The following is a 20,818-nucleotide window of genomic DNA, read 5'->3' on the forward strand; positions in this document are numbered from 1 at the left end:
CTGCTGCTGGCAGCCTCCGCTGCCCTTCGCCATCTGCCTCTTAAGCATCCCCACGAGTGAGGGGATGGTTAGGAGACAGATGCATCCCCGAGAGGGGCCCCGTGGGCGTTCTTGGGGAAGGAGAGTGGGAAGCAGGCCAGGCTGCACGCCCCATCTCACTGTCCTCACTCACTCAGCGGCCCGGGCTTCTCCTCTGCCCTGGGCATGTCTATGGGGTGCAGCCTGCACTTGGAGGGCGAGTGGCGGGCGGCGGAGCGGGACGGCCGGGCAAAGCAGGAGGTGAGGGACTGTGAGCTGCAGTCGCATGCCATGTCCTGCAAAGAAAGATTGAAGGGCAGTTAGAGAGGGTTGCAGTCATCCCCACCACACAGCTTGGCACATAGGAGCCCCCCCCACCTCATTACCTCGCTGGCCATGGCTGAGATGAAGTCAGGGTCCCGGGGGAATGCTTCTTTGCTCCCTTGGCCAAGGGACATCAGCTTGGGGTCCTCACAGCTGCTTTGCTTGAGGACTTTTTTGCTCAGGATGCGGGAGGTGTTCTCAGTGGGGTGATAGGAGGCCAGGCTGGGATGCTCGGTCTTCTTGGAGCCCTCCTCCCCACCACCAGCATCTTTCTTCTCTGGGGGGGCTGTGGGGCTCTGCGCCCGCCCACAAACATTCCTGAAGAACTCCTGCACCAGGCCGTACTTGGGGGCCTCAGCTTTGGCCCTGCCGCCCTCAGGGCAGCCCGGCTTCCAGATGGACTCGGTGCTGCCCGCATGCTCCACCACACTGAAGAGGCTGGACAGGCCATCGTTGATGTTGCTGAGGACGGGGCTGTCACGAGTGGTGGTGGAGCGGGCCCAGGCGGAGCCATTCTGCTTGCCCTGGTGCAGGTTCCAAAGGCTCCTGTCCTTGGAGGCATCCAGCTTGGAGGAAGATCTCCGCTGCAGCTTTGGCGAGCCGTACTTGGGTGAGCAGCAGGGCCGCTCGATCCTGGCGTGCACCTTGTCCAGGGAGGTGGAGATCTGCTTGCCGCGCACTGAGACGAGCGAGGAGCTGCGCGGGGACCAGCTCTTGCCATGCAGGCTGCCGCGCGGCAGGTCTGTCTGCAGGCCCACGCTCACTGTCTGTGTGGTCTGTGTCCCCACGTGGGCCAGCCCCACGGTCTGGCTCGAGGTGCTCTTCACTTTCCTCTCCAGTGAGCTGGAGCGGATGGCCTGTCGCACACAGTTGGTGATCTCCTTCATGTCGTCACTCATGTTACCGGAGATCTCCAGGTCGTGCAGCGAGGGGGGGAAGCGGGGCACTGGTGGCACACTGCTCTCCCCGGTGCTGCCATCGAGCAGCTCTCGCTGCTGCTTGGAGAAGTTGCACAGCCACTGGCTGTATGTGCTTTCTGTCCTGGCCGACTCCTCAGGCTCCTTGGGCTTGGCCATGGTGAACAAGAAGCCGGGCTCGATCATGATCTTCCCCTCCTTGTTGTGCACCACAGCTGCCTCCAGGCGCCGCACCACAGGAGGGCTGTAGTAGATGCGGATCCCTGTCTTGTCAGGTGCTGTGTAGCTCCTCTGCATCTGTTTCTGAGCTGGGTCATGGCCCGTGAGGCTGCTGGCCCGTGAGTAGTCCCAGGAGGAGATGCCCAGCTTCTCCTTGGCCAGGCTGTCGGAGGCGGGTTGCTCGATATTCACATAGGTACAGTTAGGGGGAGGAAGGCCGGTGCTATCCCGGATCCCGTTGGGCAGCAGCTGGGGGGCTGCAGATGACTTTTTGCCTCGGGAATGGTCACCCAGCCCAGGCACAGTCTTTCCAGGGAGGTAGGGAGAACAGTCGAGCAAGCTTTCAAACTCTGACATGGAGGAAACGGACTTGGTCCTGTGGGAGAAGAGAGGACAGGGTTCAGCATTCGCCCATCCAGGCAGAGGGACAGGCTGATGATGTGGGATGCTGGAGGCATCATCCCAGTGGGACCCTGCTGGGCACCCAGCCCTGCTCACTGCCTCCGGGAAGTCAATCCTGGACCACAGCAGTGTCCAGATGGAGCTGGAGGTCAGTCCAGCTGTGGGAGCCACTGATACCCTCCACATCTTTGGGATGATGGCCACCACCATGCTCACCTTTTTAAGTTGGTTCCCTTGGCATCTTCTTCAGAGATTGTCTCTTTGTCTGTGATTTTTTCATTCAGAGCCTAGGAGGACACAGAAGCATGCTCTGGTGGAGTCAGGCACAGGACCACGGCACACAGGTGTGTTGAGCAGGGACTGCACCCTGCTCCTTTCCAGCAGCACCTCCCCAACACAACCAGGTCCTGCACCTCACTCCCAAAGCTCCACAGGGCTCACCCTGCCCACAACTATTCTCTTAACAACTTTCTGAAGCCCCTGGAGATTGGCACAGCAAGATGGCCATGCTCTCTGCTGTCTCCATCTACTTAATTCCCCCTTGCAACTGCTTGAGACTGCTGTTCAGGAAATGCTGTTGTGGGGTACACCCAACCTCCACCTAATTTTTAGCACAGACCTGAGCCAAACAGGAAGCCACAACACATGTAGCCCTCTCTCACCCACCTCTTTCCAGTTGCTGCCATGCTTCTCCATTTCGGAGTGTTTCAAAGCCCACGGGTTGGCTCCTTTCTGCAACTGAAGAACACATCCGTCACCCAACACATGCACAGCGAGCAGGGGCAGATGCTGGATGACACATGCATGGGGACACCATACCTGGTTGAGTTTGTTCTGCAGATCCTTCGCTTGCTGCTCTGCCTGCTGCTGCTCTTCCTTGAAGCGGGCCAGCAGCTCCACTTTCTCCTGTTTCCAGTTCTTTTCGCTGATCTGCAGCTGCTTGGTCAGGTCCATGACGGCGCTGTAGGATTCAGCCAGGAGATGCTGATGCTCCTCGCGCTCCCTCTTCAGTGCCACCTTCCAGTCTGGTAACGTCCGCTCTGTGATGCCTTTGCCTGCTTTTGCCTCCAGCTGCAGGGACACAGTGTTGGCAGCCACGTGCCAGATGGTCACCCAATGGGATGGGGCTGAATGTCCCCACCGAAATCCTGACAACCCTGAGAGGGTGACATCCCTGTGGGGCTGGCTGAGAGCACCCCAGGGATGCTGCTGGTGCTGGCCAGGATGGAGTCTGAAGGAGGGGTAATGCCACCACAGCTCTGCTCACTTCTAGGGAGGAGAGAGGGGAGCTGGGGACTAAAGATGGAGACTATAGAGAAACACAGCCCAAGAAACGCTGGCATCACTCTCATGAGCAGATGCACAGCCACAAGCTGCTGCCAGAACGGCATAAGGGAGCTGCAAACCGTCATCACCAGGAGCTCAGGGCAGAATGGGGCTGGGGGCTGATGGGACAGGAAAGGAGGGCTTTGGTGCTTTTGCAGCCTGGGGTAATGAGCACTGTGCATGACCAGAGCACGCTGAGTCCTGCTACCATCCTACCCACCCTGAACAAGCCCATCAGAGGAATAAAGTGCATCCTCTGCTACCACTGCAATTTTCATGCCAGCGCCGTTGCTATAGAAACTCGCCTGCTAGAGTGGCTGCTCATTGTGATTCCTGCCGTGCCATGCTTCCTCCCAGCAGCCAAGCTCTGGCTGACAGTCGGGCAGCCCCCCAGCCCCACGTCCCCCCACCCCAGGCTCCCACCTGGGCAATGTGGCACTTGAGCTCGGTGCGCTCCATCTCCCAGGCAGCCTTGGCCTTGGTAAACTGCTGCTGCAGCTCGCCTGCACCACGCCGCTCCTCCCGCAGCTCTGTGCACAGCTCCTTCAGGGTGACCTTCATGTCTGCCAGTGTCTTGATGCACTCGTTGGGCTGTCGGGAACCAGAGGTGAGCAAGGGGTGTCACTTCGGTGCCCCAGCTCTGCATGCTGCCACCCCCACGTTACAGATGTGAGATGCCAGCAGGGTACAGGACACCCCCCTACTGCCCAGCAGTGACACTCAGTGGGGAATGATTCTGCTCACTACACTCACCGTGTTGGGAGTCCAGGCATCCCCAGAGCAGGTCCTGTTGTCTGCCTGCTGCTGTGGTGTGAGCTCCTCCTCTTCCAGCAGCATGTACAGCTCCTTCATGCTGTTCACCTGCAGGAGATGTTGTGGGCAGGTTGCTGAGGACCCCAGCCAGGGACTGGGGACAGCTGAGTGTCCTATTTCCCCTGCCCACAGTACCTCCAGGAAGTCATCGCCCTCGCTGTGCACTATCTTGCCTTGGCGCCAGCACTTGAGGAACCACTTGAGCTTCATGAAGAGCAGAAGGAAGCTTTGCCTGAACTGCTGTGACTCCTGCACCAGCAGGTTCTTCTCCTGGCTCCAGAACTTTTGCTCCAGCCGCCTCTGCAGGTTGAGGCTCTGCAGTTCAAACTCACGCCGCAGCAGGGCTTTCTGGTGGTCCTCTTTCAGCTGTGGAGTGATGTGCTGAGCCATCAGCATCCATACAGGCTGCTGTGCCTCCTCCCAGCACCAGACCCCAAATTTCATGACTGACTCTGCCCAGGGGGAGCTACAGCATCCTTGGGACAGTGGGGTCATAAAAGCAACAGGGGGAAGTCCTGCATGGCTCTACACCCACGTGCAAAGATGGGCAGGCTCAGCCTCCACGTTTCTTGAGGACTGTTTTAGTGTCCTCAAGCAGATCCCCAGCCTGGGGATGGCCCAGCTGTGCTCACGGGGATCCTATCTCCCAGGGCCAGCACCTGCTCACCTGGCAGATCTTCTGTGAGAAGTTGTCCACCTCGTCCTTCCGCAACTGCCTCTCCTGCGAGAGCTGCTCCTGCAGCCCCCGCAGGCTCTCATTGGCCTCCGACAGCACCAGCTGCAGCTCCTTCATCTGCAAGGGTACAGAGAGGGTGGTGGGTGCCCACCGGGCAGGGCTCAGCATCTCTACATAGCTCCTGACCCTGCATCACTCCCACTGGGGCACCGAGCTCCTCCTGGGGCATCTCCAACCCTCCAGCCCCACTGAGGGGACACAGCTCCTGGTCCGCTCTGGGACAGGCGGCTTCGTACCTCGGTGGCATAGGAGTCGTTCTCGTCAGGTCGGCAGGTTTTGTAGCTCCGGGAATGTGCGGGGTCCGTGTCCTTGGTGTGGGTGATGCGGTAAGGGTCGGCATCCCTAAAATCAGGCTGCTGCATGCGTGGGCAAGTTAATGAGAACAAACCAAAAGAGCGGGAAGAAAAGAAAGCCAGAAAACAAAACAATGGGTTTCCGAAACAGTAAAGAACTACAAGACAACAAAAAGGATGATGAGGAGAAGGAACTTCATCACCACGGTGGGAGACAATGCGGAAACCAAAAGGAAACACAGGATGAGACACGTGGCCTGGATTGTTGGGGAAAAGGAAGGGAAAAAAAGAGAGAAAGAGGGAAAAAATGTGCAAACACCAGTTACGGTGCCATGCAGTGACTAGGGGGGACCGGGACCTGGGGCTGGTGGGACTGCAGTCCAGCAGCATGCAGAAAAATAGGACTCTGAACAAGTGAGTGTGCTCCAGAAAAGGGCTTGTGCCCGTGATAGGACCTATGTCTCCAGTCATGTCCCCATCCCTGGCTGTCCTGGTGAGGAGGGCACGGGATGCTCGCTGTGGATATGCTCCCCATCAGACCCAAATTTGCCTGGCCATCTCTGCTTTGTATATTACCCTGCCTGGGAATTATCTCAGTGCATGCCATGAGGCTTTTCCCAAGCTGGCTGCCTGCAATTCAGGGGGCTTTTGGGATGCTGCCCATCCCAACAAGCACAGAGCATCAGTGGAGGGGACACTTGACTCTGCAGGGAGCCTGTTGGCAGTGGAGGGGAGCAGCTGGGCCACCAGCTCTGCCCGGGCAACTGCACTGGGGTGGGACAGCACTGCAGCCACGCAGACTCCTGCCACCACCTCCTGCTGCACACACTCTGTTGGAGCAGAGTCCTATCTTGTCCCAGGTGCCACGGCATGCAGCGAGGTGAGCATTAGTTTGGGGATTGCTCTGGAGAGGCACGAGGAGGGGTATGTTACGGGTCGGGGTTTGTTCTGTTAAAGCAGGAAGAAAAAGGCAAAAAAGTGGCAAATAAAGCAACGAGTGCTGCGGGGCGGCCATGGGGCGTGGGAAGGAGCCCCGTACCTGCAAGTCAGAGCCATGCTCCTTCTGCAGCCCCTCTTTGGTGGCCTCGTGGCTGCTGGAGAAGGGGAAGGAGCCGGAGTGCTCCTTGAGGCCGCTGGAGAGGAGGTCCACCTTCCGCATGAAGCAGCCCAGATCCTGCTGCAGCACACCCAGCCTCATGAGGAGCACATTCATCAGCTTGGCGTCGCTGGGGCTCTCGCTGCTGTTGTCCAGGGCCTCAGCCAGCAGCCCCCCCACGCACTCGTTGTCCAGGCACACCTTCAAGCTGGAGGTGAAGCCATTGGCATCAGAAATCAAGATGTCGATGGCTTTGCTGACAAGCGCTGCTTGGTCCCGGATGCCCAGCAGGGTCTCCAAGTCCTTGGCCTTAAGCAGCTTGGTGTTGGAACTGCCGTCCAGCACCCGGTCCTGCACCTCAGCCTCACTGCCACGCTCATCCCTCCAGCCAGCAGTGGGCACGCACTGCGCTGAGTCGCCGGCCTCAGCGTCGGTCTCCAGCATGGGCCGGGTGGTCTGGCAGGAGGCCAGGTCACAGCGCTGCAGGTTGGAGAGGAGAACCCGGTTCTCGTACTGCAGCTTCTTCACCTTGCCGCTCAGCTCACTGATCTGCACCTTAGCCGTGGCCAGTTCTTCCTGCGAGGGCTCGCTGACCACTGAGCAGCTGTCCTCTGACAGCGTCACATCCAGCTCGTGGTCCGACTTGTATTTGTTGAGCTCGTTCAGCAGGAGCTTGTTCTGGTCCTCCAGCTCCAGCAGTGAGCGGCGCAGCAGGTCGGCCTCCTCCTCCACAAACTGCAGGTGCCGTCGCAGCTCTGCCACCGTGTCCCCCGCGTCCCCGCAGGCCGAGGTGCAGGCCAGGAACCGCAGATCCTGCCCTGGTAGTTCCCTGTCCCCCTGGCCCTTCATGTCGTCCATCTCAGCCCGCAGGCCGCGGTTCTCCACCTCCAGCTCCACAATTCTGCGGCTGAGGATGTTGGCTTCTTCTTCCACCAGCTTGAGGTGGACCTTGAGCTCAGCCTCACGTGAGTGGGGTGAGTCGGCAAGCTCCTCCACGGACAGGGAGCTGTCAAGGTCCCCGTAGAGGGACCTGTATTTCAGAAGCTCCTCCTTCATGCCATCGTTCTCCTTGGCCAGCTTGGTCAGCTTCTTGCACATCAGGGCCGACTCCTCCTTAGCAAAGTGCAGCTGGCACTTCAGGTCCGCGCTGTCCTCCTGGGGACAGGGAGGGGACAGGTGTTAGGGTCACAGGCTGAGAGATGGTGGCTCTGAGGGACATAGAGCACAGACACCGAGCTGGGGATGCTGGCCCTGACACCACCCAAGATGGGGAGGAAAGCTGTCAGATGCCACGGGAGAAAATCCCAGCCAACAGGCTCCCTGTCCCTCTGCTTTGTGGTGGCAGAGCAGCCACCTTACTGGGACACAGTGACAGCCGCAGCTCGAGGACAGAAGCAGCTAAAATGCGTTTGTTTTTTTCTCAAGGGCTGGAAGCCTCCCATGGTCCCACCCCTCGTCCAGCCCCTTTCCTCTCAGCCACCCGTCCCCACCACCACTCTCATAGCCCCAGCCAAGCCCCTGGCCCTGCCCAGGCTCCTTTGCTCTGAGAGACCATTTCTCAGCCACGGAAAGGTCTCTGGACAGAGGATCAGGATTTCCTGACTCCCAGCTCGTGACTTCCTGTCCAGTGTGGTCACTCCGGCGCAGTGACCGCCTAGGGGGGACCCACCAGCATCACCCACCAAGTGGAACCCACCTCCAGCTCCCATGGCCCCCAGCACCCCAATGTCTCCCCAGCATGGCAGAGGTGCCCACAAAGCTCCAGGAGCCACAGAATATTGTGGTGCCTCCATCCCAGCAGGACTACCACAGGTCTGGGGTGATGCTTAATTCCCCAAAATAGCCACAGGGACAAGCAGGGGGGGGGCAGCGTCATGAGGCCGCTATCCCAGCCAGGCAGACATGACCTCAGTTCCTGTTTTTCCAGGAAAAAAAAAGCTGCAGCCGGGCACTTCCCCCCAGCCAGAGCAACCAGCAGCACCTCAACTGCTCCTTGCGTTGGGGACAGAGGGGACAGAGCTCATTTTAAGTTTGTCTTGCCCCAACAACTCCATTTCTCCTAGTGCTCAGCACTGTCAGGCAGGAAAGGAGCCCAAGAAGCTACCAATGAGTCACAGATGGCTTTGCCTGGAGGCATCCAGTCATGCTGCACAGGAAGCACACGGGGACTGGGGGACGCTGCCAGCCCATTGGCACCCAAGGAAGCTGAGGCTGGCTTTGAACCTCCAGCACTGAGCCACAGTTGTGTCCCTCTTCTGGTGCTGCCCTTCTGCCTCATGTCCCTAAATTGAGGGCTCTGAGAGGATGACAGCACGGGAAGCAGGAAAGCGGGGGGATGTTTTCCTGCATTTTGTCCCCATGTGGAGTGGGATGTGACAGCAGTGGCACAGTGACCCCAAAAATCCTGGGGTCACCATGATGAGATGCTTACAGCTTTATGGGGCTCTCTCCCTGCCCAGGCTTTAGGGGAGCAGTTCTACTCCCCAGAATAGATCCTGTGGCTGCCTGCCTTTGGAAGAGGATTTTTTGGGTGTTAAAACACTTGCATATCTATCACCACAATGGCAACTCTGCCCCTCTGAGCCCTGGTAACAGCATTAACGTCTCACAGCAGCTCAGTGCAACCGCAACTGACAGATAAAATCCCCCAGCTGCCAGCACAGCCCCTCCCCACACCCGCTCAGCAGCCTGCACAGGGCAGGGATGGTGACAGTGGCCTCAAGCTGCTGCCATGGGACCCCAGGCCCCTCAGGATCACTTGGCCACTGGCACAGGCAACAATGACACATGGAAGGGTCTAAAGGCACCACCTGCCACTGGTACTCCATTGATAAAGGAGACAAGGGACCCCTGAGGACAATGAGGAAAGCTCAGCGCATCAATTCCTGCCTTGAGCAGGGGCTGGGGAAGCTCTCAGATGAGCTCTGAGAGGAGGAGATGGCTCTGCCTTGCTCAGGATTTCCTTCTGTGCTGGATGCAGTGGCCATCAACTGGCACCACAGCCCGTACCTGCACCGATGGCTTCTTCTCAGTCTTCCCAATGGAGCGAGACCCCCTTTTCTTCAGGGAATTCTGCAGAGAGAAGAGGAAGATGTCACCCACAGCCAAAGCGTGGCACCCTGCTGCAGACGGACAGAGCAACCAGCCTGGGGACACCACAGCCAGGGCACTGCTGACTGCTCCAGTAGCTCGGGAAGGGGCCAGAGCACTGGTGGGATGAGCCCCTGGTGCTGGGGGATCCAGGGTGCCTGACATCATGTCATGGGATTTGGCCAGAGATGTCCCTTGCAGGCACGAGGGCAAGTGGAGAGGCTGAGTCATGGGCCGGATGGAGTGGGGAATCCCAGGCTGGGATGGCTTCGGGGCATCCTGACTTAGAAGCAGGAGCTGGAGCTCCTCCATGCCTCTCCCTGCCCACACGCAGCAGCAGGCACATCCCAGCTGCCTTTCTCCCATCTGACCAGGGATGCGACTGCAAATGGGGACCTGGGATCAGCCACAAGCTGTCACACACTGCTAGAGGCAGTGGCATGTGGGCAGAATGGGACACCAAGATTCCCAAGCCTAAATCCCCCAGCGATTATCCTCCTGCCGCTCTGACCACCCCAGCACAAAAAGCGCTTGGCAGTGACTCCTAGTTCATCAATGGAGCAATGCTGGCCCTTTCTCCAGGGTCCCTGGGCACACAGGCTAACAATGACAGATGACACATGGGGAGCCCCATACAGGAAAAAAGAAGAAAACAAGTTGACCTGTTCCCAGTCATTGCATTGCCCTGCTGTGCCCTGGTGGGTGATGCAATGAGGCTCACAAGGCTGGGGCTGCCCCAGGCACGTTCCCATGCTGGCGCTGAGGCCCCAGCAGCCAAAGAAAGCAGCTGTGAAATGTAAGCTGCTGCCTGTGCCAAGGTGCAGGGCTCCAGCTTTCCTATTAAGGCTAAGACCAGTGCTGGAGCTGCTCGAACCCCACCCGGGGGCTGGCTGTGCCACGTCGGCATTGCTCGCCCCGGCTGTGCTAGGGACAGGCATGCCCTTACCCCACAGCATAGTGGTTAGGGGACACTGTGGTCCCTGCGCCCAGGATAGAGCTGGGGGGTGGTGGTTCAGCCCAGGGGATGCACTGCCCATCCCACAGCAGCCCAGCCACGGGAAAACCTCTTGCAAGTGAGAAATAAGCGGCCCCTAGGGGCAAGCCCAGCCCTGCCCAGCCTGCTGCTGTTTGCATGCTGCTAACAAGCTCTGCCACTGCTTCACATCCTACAGCAGTAGGGAGGAGGCGGCTGAGACTCACCCTGTTAACTCGCTTTCCTAATTAGCGTTCTGGAATAAGTGAGTAACCCCAGCGCCTGGGGAAATGCCCTTTTCAAGAGCGGATGCAAACCCACGGTGCCTGCTGCAGAGCCCAGCAGGAACTGCAGAAACACAACGCTCTGTCCCCGCAGGGCTCATCTATGGTCACAGCCAGGTTTGTGCCCATTAGCATCCCACCAGCACAGACCTGCCAGCCTCAGGGAACTCAAAACAACCTCAAGCACACAGAAGCCTGTCCTGTGCCAGCCAGCAGCAACCCACTGAGGCTGCAGAAGGGGCACCTCCCATTCTATTCTCACAACCCACTTTCCCCACCCCCGTTCCTACACAGGCAGGGAGGGCAGCTGGGCTGGGCGATGGCACCACATCCTCTCTGGCACACTGCCTGCAGCTCCTCGGGGACCCATCGCATCCCGGGCAGTAGGGAAGTGGGTTATGAGTGCTGTGATGGATTACATGCCTGTGCTGTCACTACGATGCCTTTCCTGTCACCAAGAAAGGATGCCCCCTCACTGCATGGGGACCAGCAGCATTCCTGGCCAGGAGCTTGTCCCAGACTAACGGCCCTGGAGTCCTGCATAAGTGCGCATGTGGATTTCCAGGACACACACAAAGGAATCCCATGTGCCAGCTATGCCCCACAGGACAAGCCTGAGCAGCGTGAAGCTGTCCCCACTCCCAAGCAGTCAGGGCACAGCCAGCCCTGGGCGTGGTGCTGCCCGCACACCCCAACATCACTCCACACAGAGCAGCACCGCTCGGGTTTCATGAGCATCTGCAGCACGGTTTGGGTTTCAGCAATATGAATGCTGACGGCACCAGGCCAGGACACCTGCTAGGGGCTGAGCCTTGGGGTCACCCCCTCCACGTTCCCCCTGTGTTCCCCTCACCTCTCTGAGCTTGTCCATCTCATTCTGTACCACCTGCTTGGCCAGCTCCGTCTCAATCAGTCTCTGGCGCAGGTCCTCGTTCTCCTCTTCCAGCCTGATCCTTTTCTTCTCCACCGCCTCCAGCTCGTTGTGGAGCCGCACGGAGACATCCTTGGCCACCTGGGGACACAGAGTGGCTGTCACTGGGCTGGGTAGAGCATGCTGGGACCACAGCACAGGGGCAAGACCTCATGGGCACCTACCAGACCCAGACAATATCCATGGAGATTGCCATAGGACCCTTTGGAGCAGACACTACTCCAGGTAACATCCTGTCCCCTGGCCACACGTGTCTCTTTTATTACCACCATTACTCCTCCCCCTACCTCTACTGGTCAAACCCTGCTTTCCCCAAGCACAGTGCGGTGCTGTGGGATAGATGCCTGTCAGCTTTTTGTGCTCCACTGTGCTGGAAAGCAGCTGCTGCATGGCTGGGAGGGGAGAGGAGCAGCCCCTCAGGAAAGGAAAGGCGAGCTGCTGCATCGGGTTACGGAAAAATCGCACAAGAGCCCCCAGAGCTGAGCAAGTCCCCGCTGCAGCCCCTGTGGGGGGCATTGCTCAGGGTCAGCACAGTGCTTGGTTTCAGGCTCCTCTGTCACCTCTCTCCAAAATCTGAGCTGCTGATTGAGCTGCTCCCCAGCAGTGGAGACATCCCCTGCTGCCACCACTCCTTCTGGCAGCAGCACAAGTGATCAGCAAACACAACTCAGCTCATCACTGGCTGGGGCAAGAGATACAAGGCCACCTCGCAGCCAACACCTCGTCCCTGTTCCAGCCTGGGACCTCGCAAAGTTCCCATAGTGGCCAAGAGGAGAAGCAGCTCCCAGGTCCCCAGCTACAGTGGAAAGCAACCCACAGTTGCTACAGTGTCCCAGCAACTCACTTCCTATCTCACCCCAAGCTGCTTTGGGACAGATCCCACCCCACCCTCTGGGCACTGCCCCCGAGGGCACCCCCCAAGCATCACCTTGACGTCCTGCTCCAGGCTGTGGATGAGTTCGCCATCCACCTGGCCGGTCTGTGCCACACGCAGGCTGCGCCGTTCGGCCTTGCGCAGGCGGTACTGCAGGATGCGGCACGTCTTGCTGGCTTGGTCCAGCTGCTGCCGCAGCTCCTGCAGCTGGTAGACGTCCTCCTCCATGTAGACGTCCCTCATTTCCAGCATCTCGGCGCGCAGCTCCTCAATCTCATCCTGCAGGGAGAGGCGTGTTGGAGAGGTCAGAGCCCACAGACTGCAGCAGTCCCACGTGCCCATAGCGTGCACCCCACAGATGGCTGCTAACAACTGGGGGTTTCCTCCTTTGCTCTCATGGCACAGACATCATTACGCTGCTCTGCACATGGTGGGATGCCTATGGAGGTAGAGGATAACACTGGGCCACATGCACCCCATGCACACCAGATCAGGGGGAAACTGGTATCATGTGCAGCATGTCTACCTTCAGCACAGGGATGACAGCACTGAGGGAGCAGACAGAAGCACCCAAAGTGGATCATAAAATAACAGAATTCCTGAGTTAGAAAGGGATCATCGAGTCCCACCCCTGGCTTCACACAGCACCACTCAAACCCTATGGCTGACAGTGCTGCCCTCGGCTCCCTGTGAGGAGCTGCAGCCGCCATGAGGCCTCCCCTCAGCCTGCTCTGCTCTGTGCCCAGCAAACACAGCGACCTCAGCCACCCCTCTCACACACTGAAGCCCTCACACCCTTCCCCAGCTCTGCAGCCCTCCTCTGGATGCTCTCTCACAGCTTTATGCCCTTCTTATGTTGTGGCACCCAGAGCACAGCAGGACAACCCCTTCCCTCGCCTGGCCAGCAGTGCTGGGCCTGATGCACCCCAGGGGACGGCTGGCCCTTCTGGCTGCCAGGGCACACTGTGACTCGTGGACAACTTGCCACAACCTCCAGGTCCCCTGTGGGATGAGGATGTGGATGTGAAATCCCACGTGAGCCCCACAGAGCAGTGTGCTGGGGGAAGGGGCATTCCGTAGGGTTCAGGCCAGTGAGCTGAACACCACGCGTGTCGGTGCCAGCACCTCTCATATAAATAAACCAAAATAAAAGAGGAAGATGGGGGAGGGAAAGGATTCGCCGTGGGAGCAGCCCAGGCAGCAGTTGCAGCGAGAGAAATGTAGGTCGCCTTGGAAAAGATGTGTCAGGAGGAAGGAGGCAGGCATGGAGCAGAGAGGCAACGCAGGGACACGAGAGTGGCTGCCAGCGCTGGGCCCTGAGGCTGCCCCGCTGTTTGCCACCAGGCAGCCACTGCCACGGAGGGGAGCACAGAGCTGGGCTGGCAGTGCACACAGCGCCTGGAGCTGCACCAAATTTGGGTGGCAGCCACTCTGCCCAGCTCCAGCACAAAGCTCCAGCTGCATTTTCCCTTTCTACCCCCCCCCCCCCCCAACTCCGAAAAACAAAGCCTGAGGGCGGCAGCTGCGAGGATCAGCCACAGTCGCTCACTGTTGGCTTTTGCAGTGAGATGGCAAATCGGGGACGTCACCGAGACAATCCCTGATTATCCCCGAGCTGCCGGCACCACAGCGGCCGCGTGGCTCTGTGTCAGGGTTCTGGAGTAAGCAAGAACCAGGAGGTGACCCTCGGACGGAGCAGGGTGCTCTGGAAACTGCCAAGACTGCCCCACTGAGGGCATCGCTACAGGCACATCCCATGGTTCTAAAACCCCCAGGCACAAAGCACAAGGATGAACAGCACCAGAAGACATTGCTGTGAAGGCTGTAATGCTCCCCAGGGTGACATCCCTACTGGAAACCCCACACTGACCTGGGGAAATGAAAAAAGCTCTGAAAGCCACACTGGTCTGGGAGCTGCTGGAGTGGGTTTGGAATGAAGGTGAGAGCTTTCGTGGAAAAAATGCTTTGCACAATGCAGGTGGCTTGCAATGGGGCAGCAAAAAACAGCCACCTGCAAATAGGGTGAGCAGATCCTGCGTGGCAATGTGAGCACTTGAAATAAAAACACCACCCTGATGCTTCACAAAGTGCCTGAGAAAGGTTAAAATCTACCTGGGTCAGGTGGCTCAGGAAAGCTTCACCACCAAAGCTGTTTGAATGGTGGCCTGAACAGGACTGCGAAGCAGCTGAGGTGCTGCATGGGACACTCCCTGCAGGACACCCTGTGGTGCTAAGCTTAGGTAATGGGATTAGGATCGGAGAGCAGCAAGATGCCAGCAGGCTGGGGCAGCTCAGGGCGGCTGTGCTGACACCCTCTGTGGGCAGAACAGCCCACCCTGACCACTCTGCAGCTGCACCTCTGTGGAAGTGCTGTGCATCTTTGCAAAATGCAACCAGAAAACGCAAACTGAGGCAAGGGTAGAACCAGAGCAGATGAAATGCTTGAGAAATAGCCAGGATTGAGGACTGGCACTGCAAAAGCACTATATGTGGTGCTGAATACGGCATGCCATGGAGGTGAGGAGGATGCCAGGAGACATGATGGGGTGTGCAGATGTCAATGCCTGGCTTGTATTTGCAGGAGTCAAACATTGCCTGTGGAGGAGCACAAGATAAACACCAATCCGTGAGCCTCAGAGCGACCGCATCTTTCCAGTGACAACCCCAAAAGGCAGCACAGTGGGAGCCCCATCTCCTACAAGCAGAAAGCAGAGCAGGATGCAAAGCTGGATGATGCAAATGACAGCACTGCTGGCTGCTGTGCTGCTGGCAGTGCCTGCCCCACCAGGGTTGGCAGCGTTTGGCACTGGGGTGCAGCCAAGCAGCAAGCATTGAGCCCTGGGGACAAGCCAAGCAGCAAGCACTGAGCCCTGGGGACAGTCCTGCGCACACACTGAGCCCCAGCACAGGATGAACAAAGCAAGGAGGGATGTGGGCAGAGGGTTGCTATACATTCCTATCTCTGTGCAGAGTTGGAGCAGCAGGAGAGTCCACAGAAAGCCAGGACCAGCACCCTGCAGCTGCACTGATGTTACAGGACATGCACAGCAGCTCTCAATGAACTCTGAGCCCTCATTGGACATAGAAGGGAATTATGCTATAATTCTCTAGGGAAAAAAATAGGGACCTCCCCAGCAAGAGGGTCCTGGCACACACCCCAGTCTACCATGTGATGCAAGGTTGGTGAGGAGCACCCTGTGTGACGCCTCACAAGGGTTTCTTCAAGCCCTCCGAGAGCACAGCAGCCACCCTTCTCATTGTGCCTCACAGCAAGACAAATCCCAGAGCTTCCCAGCTTTGCACCTGCCCCCATAAATTACCCTGCACACAGCTGGGGGCTCACTGCTGGCTGGGCAGTGGTGATGGGCCAGGCGCTGCCAAGGCCTCTGTGGGGCTGGGAATGATGAGGCCCTGGGGCTCATTCCAACACTGCTGGTGTTTTGCTGAAAGACTCCATCAAATTGTTTTTTTCTCCTCTAAGCCTGGGGAAATCACTGCTGCAGGGAGCAGCAGGAGAGGCATGCTGAAATATATACGTGCATTGGGTTAGTGCAGCCAAGAAAGGAGCAGTATGAGCTGACAGCTTGCCCTGCCCAGGTGCAGCACTGCAGTGGCACCATGCACGGCCACGCTGACAGCACCCCGTCCATCCCAAAATCCCCCAAATGGGAATTTTATCCAGCTCTTCCCAAGGGATATTTCACCTGTAGCTGTTCCAGTTAGCACTAGGATGTGCCGCCTCTGACAGGTCAGACAGATTGGTGCCAGAGGGGAGGGGACCCTCTGCAGCATCCCTGCATGTTGCATCACAGGCCAGCCTAATCATCTGGCTTAGGGTTGGCCTTTTTAAGCTCGGAAGTCCCAAATCCATGAGCATGCACACACTGACAGCTCCTCATATCCTGCTGCAGCCCATTCCCCTTTTCCGCTCCTTGCTGGTCACAGTCTGCTTGACAGCTTCTACTTTTTCGGGGAGCACCACAAGTGAACATGGCTGCAGTTATTGGCCAGCACAAGCCAGGAGAAAAGAACTGATCCTGACCCACCAGCACAGAGGATGTGGGATGCTCAAAGCACTTTCAGGAAGACCTCACATCTCACTGCTGCTTCCCCACCTCCCCAGGATTGCAAGGGGAACATGGGGCACATGGAGGGGGGGTCCAGAGGGCAGCACTGCCACACACAGTGGGAGTGGGGACACCAATGTCCCTACAGAACTTCTGGACACTGCTCCATGCCAGGGCTGCTCCTTGCAGCAAAACACCCCGAGCCCTGCAGCCTGCCGTGACGATCACATGAAGATGGAGGAAGCAATTGCACAGCCAGCCGGCGCAGCAGCATTTTCACACGCATTCTTGGAAACCGGAGGGGCCTCATCTGTATTTTTCCAGCTCCCCGTAAATCAAAGCCCTTAAGCTCTTGCTGCTAATTCTGGCAGGAGTTCGGACACCAGCTGCAAGCTGGGGCTTTGCTAATGGACAAAGGGCTCGGCCAAGCATCTCCAGGGTGTTGCACCCAGTTCTCACCTCACCACAGCAACCCCCACATGTTCCCAAGCTCTGGCACTTTGAGGCAGACCTGGCGAGTTCCCACCTGCCACTCTGAAGGGATGCCACCAAACATAGCACCGACACTTGGCCCCTCTCAAGGTGCTGCTGCAGCCTGTACGGTGGCATCAATGTCTTACCCAATCGGCACCCTGAGGAAGAGGGGAGGATGCAAAATGCCTGCAGCCCACCAGGTCACAGCATCTATCCCCCTTCTGTCCCCAAGACCCATGTCCCCACACTTGCCCTGGCATCACTGTGTGCCCATCAGCCAGCTGCAGGCCTGGAAAAAGGCCCCGGGGAGTCTGGGGCCCTTGTGGAGAGCAAGCACAGGGACTGGTGGAGGGAAATGAGCTGGAAAATCTCCCCCTGGGGACCTGCCAGTGTCAGGAGGCAGAGAGGACAGTGGCAGCATCCCACTCTGTGCTGTACCATGCCATGCCACGTGCTAGGCTGTGCTGGGTTTCTTCATGCTGAGCTGAGCTTGGCCCTTTCCAGGCCATCCCATGGCATGACAGGCTGTGCCAAGCCAAGCTGGGCTTAGTACTGGCTCTGCTGTCCAGCTGAGCCATGCCATGCCGTGCTCAGTGATGCTGGGCTGAGCCGTGCTGGGTTGTACTGTGAGCCCTGTGCTTGCCTGTGCCATATCTAGCCATGCTCAGGAGTGCTGGACCATGCTGTACAGGGACACTGAGCCATGCCCAGAACTGCTGAACTGCACCATGCTAGGGATGCTGTGCCTTTCCCAGGAATGCCCAGAGATTCCGAGCTACACTTTGCCCAAGGATGTTATGTGATGCTGCACCCAGGCCATGCTGTGGCGCCCATGAGATGCTGTATTATGCCCAAAGATACCTAGAGATGCTGGGTCCTGCTAAGGGATGCCCAAGGATGCCCAGAGGTGCTAAGACACACTATGACTAGGGGATGCCATGGGATGCCCAAGGATGCTGTGCCCTGCCCAAGGATGCCCAGGTACTCTGTGCCCAGAAATGCCATGCCCAGGGAGCAAGTACAACGAGCACAGAAATGCTGCGTTACATGCAAGGACACCCAGAGATGCTGAACTATGCTACGTACAAGGATGCTGTGGGATGCCCAGAGACGCTGTCCCCTACTCAGGGGTGACATGTCATGGGATGTGCCCAGGGATGATATGCCATGCCCAGCAACGCCACGTCCAGAGATACTGAGCTGTGCTCTGCCTGGGATGCTGTGTCCTGCCCAGGGATGCCATGCCATGCCCAGGGATGCTGCGCTCTGCCTAGGGCTGCCGCTTTGCGTTGCACCCAGGGATGCTGAGGGATGCTGTGCCCTGCCCAGGGATGCCCAGGGACGCCGCACCCGGTGATGCCGCACCGTGCCCACCTTGAGATAGTCGTTCTCGGAGCGCAGGTCCTCCAGCTCGCGGAGCAGCCCGTCGGTGCCGGCGTCCAGCAGCTCCTCGGTGAGATCGGAGAAGGCGAGCGAGGTGCTGAGCTGCAGGCGGCTGCTGGCCATGGAGGCGGCCGAGGGCTCCTCGGGCAGCGGCGAGGCCTCCCCGGCCGAGGGCGGCGGCGGCGGGGCGCTGCCCGGGGATTCGCTGTCGCTGCCGCTGAGCTCCAGCGACATGAGCTTCGCCTCCTCCGAGGCGCTGCAGTCCGACACCTCGGAGCTGCTGTCCGTCAGGCCGCACCCCTGCCCCGGTCCCGGTCCCGGCCCCGGTCCCGGCCGCAGCGCCCCGGCCGCCGGCTCCGCCCCGCGGCACCGCCCCTTCGCCCTCGCCGCTCCGCGGCCCGCCGCCCCCCCCCCTGCCGCCGCCCCGGGCCGCCGCCGCCGCCGCCCGCTGCCGCTTCTCGGGGCGCGGTTCCTTGCCGCCTCCCGCCCGCCGCGGGTGCCCGGAGCCGCCGCCCGCCGACAGCCTCGAGGCCGCCGCCGAGTGCGCGGAGCCGCCGCGCCGGCTCCTGGCCAGCGACCAGCCCGGCACCTCCTTGGGCCGCGCCGGTGACGGCGCCCGCTGCAGCTTCTTCTTCTCCGGGAGCGGAGGTGGCGGCGGCCCGGGAGAGCACGGCTCCACCGAAGCGGCCTCCATGTCCCCGCTGCGCTGCGCTGCGCTCGGCCCCGGCTGCGGCTGCGGCTGCCGCCCGGCTCCGCCCGCCCCGCACTGCCGGGCGGGGACGCGCGCGGGCGGCGAACAAAAGGCGGCGGAGGGGGGAGCGGGGGGGGCTTGGCCGATGCTGGCGGCAACAGCGACCCCTCCGAGCGGCCGGGCGGCCTCGGCATCGCCGCGGGTGAACGTGCGGGAGCCCTGGGGAAGGTCCCCCTCGATGCGAGCGGTCCCTCCCGGGGCATCTTCAGCTGCACGCATCCTCGAGGCGTCCCCATAAGGTCCCCACCTCCCCCGCATCTCTGTGAGCGAGGTCCCAACAGGTATCCCCGTAAGGATGTGGATCTCCCCTGGGTGAGAGCCCCCCCGGGGCATCGCTGGGGGTGGGGAGCAGGCTAAAATGCCCATAAGAGTCCCCCCCAAAGCATCCTCGGGAGCACAGGTCCCCTGGGAGCCCCTCTAAGTGCGAGTCCCCCGGGGCAGCCTCAGTAGTACTGGTCTCAGGGGTCCCAGCAGGGTATCAGGGTCTCCAGGGCTCACTTAAGGTCCCCGTGGATGAGAGGGATCCGCCTGGAACGGGGGGCTACCAGGGCACTGCTGCCAGCCCAGGGCATCCTCAGGGACAAAGCTCCCTCGATACCCCCTTCGTGTCCCAGGGCCGCCTCCCAAGCCATTGGGGCGCACACAGCCCCGCGGTGTGCTGCTCGGTGCCATTCGGGGTGGGGGGGTGGGGGGAAAGCCTTCGGCAGCAAGTGCTCCCACCCACCAGCACGCGTCTCTCGTACGTTAACAACCCGGCCCCAAACCCGCTGCGAGCGGCCAAAAGCTGGGTTTGAAAAATGCTCTGGCTGCAGCGCAGCGGGAGCGCGGTGGCTGGATGCAGCCCTGCAGCAGGAAGCAGAGCCCTGTTCCTCAGCGCTGCTCAGATTCAAACTCTTCACAACGGGCAGCGTGACCCCAATGCAGATGCTGGGGAAATGGCTCTGTCACCGTGCTACAGCCTGCCTTCACGTTTGAGGGACCAGCTCTCCCAGCAGCCCTCCCGGGAACACACAAATGCCCCAGCACTGTGCCCCGTGAAGCAGTGTGGTCCCTTCTTTCCCCATACTGGTGACTTGCTGCAGGACCCCCAGCACCTTGGTGCAAAAACAGTGAGCAAAGGGCTGTGTCTCCAGCTCAGTGGTTTCCAGTGTCATTAAGGGAGCTGCGATCCAGTCCTGCTGCATGCTGCCCATACCCCTGCACGGGATGCTCTGCCATGACCAACTGGTGCCACTCTCATTAGTGAGGATCGTTATTTTTCCATGGAGCAGCGGTTAATTGCGTAATGCGAGACATATCATGTGCTGCCCTCACCAAGCTGCAGCGCAACAGGGGTGCAGACACAACAGCAGTATGGCTCCAGCCTTGTCCTTGGAGACAGCCCCAGCATGCTGGAAAGGTGGGAAACCAGAAAACCCCATCACTGGGCTCTCACCCTTATTCAGTGACACTTTTAGGAGTACAGTGCACACCCCATCCATGCAGGCAGGCTTGCATGTGTTTCCCAGCAATGCTACGTGCTCCTCAGGGTTACTTGACTGTAGGACAGTGCATGCATGGCCCCAGTGTGCAGTGGCACACGGCCATCCTGCTCCCATCCATATGGCCACAGGCTGCGCATCTACCTCCACCTCCCCACCTCTGGAACCAGCCAAACCAGGACCAGTCCCTGAGGGAAATCTGCTCAAGGGCAGGGCCAGGTTTGGGGAGGAGGAGGGAAGAACATTAACAGCCCTCAAAACATGCCCTGGGGCTGGAGGCAATGTAGGCAGCCAGGATTAGAGAGTTTGGCAAGGGACGCTGAACCCATCTCATTGTGGGTCTGCTTTAGTGGCCGGCCTTCAATA

At 59.5% G+C, this 20,818-nt stretch overlaps 1 protein-coding gene across 2 annotated transcripts; it reads right to left on the bottom strand.

The window, feature by feature from the left end:
• Positions 1-162: 162 nt before the first annotated feature.
• On the bottom strand, positions 163-18,568 carry SOGA1 (suppressor of glucose, autophagy associated 1). Of its 2 annotated transcripts, none has more exons than XM_048963305.1 (15): positions 18,212-18,568; positions 12,351-12,575; positions 11,345-11,503; positions 9,154-9,216; positions 6,088-7,299; positions 4,992-5,111; positions 4,687-4,812; positions 4,155-4,385; positions 3,960-4,067; positions 3,630-3,797; positions 2,700-2,951; positions 2,547-2,618; positions 2,097-2,167; positions 405-1,854; positions 163-314 (listed from the first exon to the last, which is right to left on the bottom strand). In XM_048963305.1, exons 1-15 carry the CDS (start codon positions 18,452-18,454, stop codon positions 165-167), a joined length of 4,650 nt encoding a protein of 1,549 aa, XP_048819262.1. In that variant the 5' UTR covers positions 18,455-18,568; the 3' UTR covers positions 163-164. The 2 variants fall into 2 exon arrangements, with proteins under 2 accessions (XP_048819262.1, XP_048819263.1); XM_048963306.1 differs by having other exon boundaries at positions 4,992-5,108; positions 18,212-18,560.
• Positions 18,569-20,818: the final 2,250 nt, after the last annotated feature.

Source organism: Lagopus muta, chromosome 16 (assembly GCF_023343835.1).
Source record: "Lagopus muta isolate bLagMut1 chromosome 16, bLagMut1 primary, whole genome shotgun sequence".
Taxonomy (NCBI): domain Eukaryota; kingdom Metazoa; phylum Chordata; class Aves; order Galliformes; family Phasianidae; genus Lagopus; species Lagopus muta.

Coding starts and splice junctions, on each gene's coding strand:
- SOGA1 (XM_048963305.1), bottom strand. CDS start 18,454: ATGTCGCTGGAGCTCAGCGGCAGCGACAGCGAATCCCCGGGCAGCGCC. Junction 9,217..11,344: donor AGATGGACAAGCTCAGAGAG/GTGAGGGGAACA, acceptor TTCTCTCTGCAG/AATTCCCTGAAGAAAAGGGG. Junction 4,386..4,686: donor TCTCACAGAAGATCTGCCAG/GTGAGCAGGTGC, acceptor ATCACTCCACAG/CTGAAAGAGGACCACCAGAA.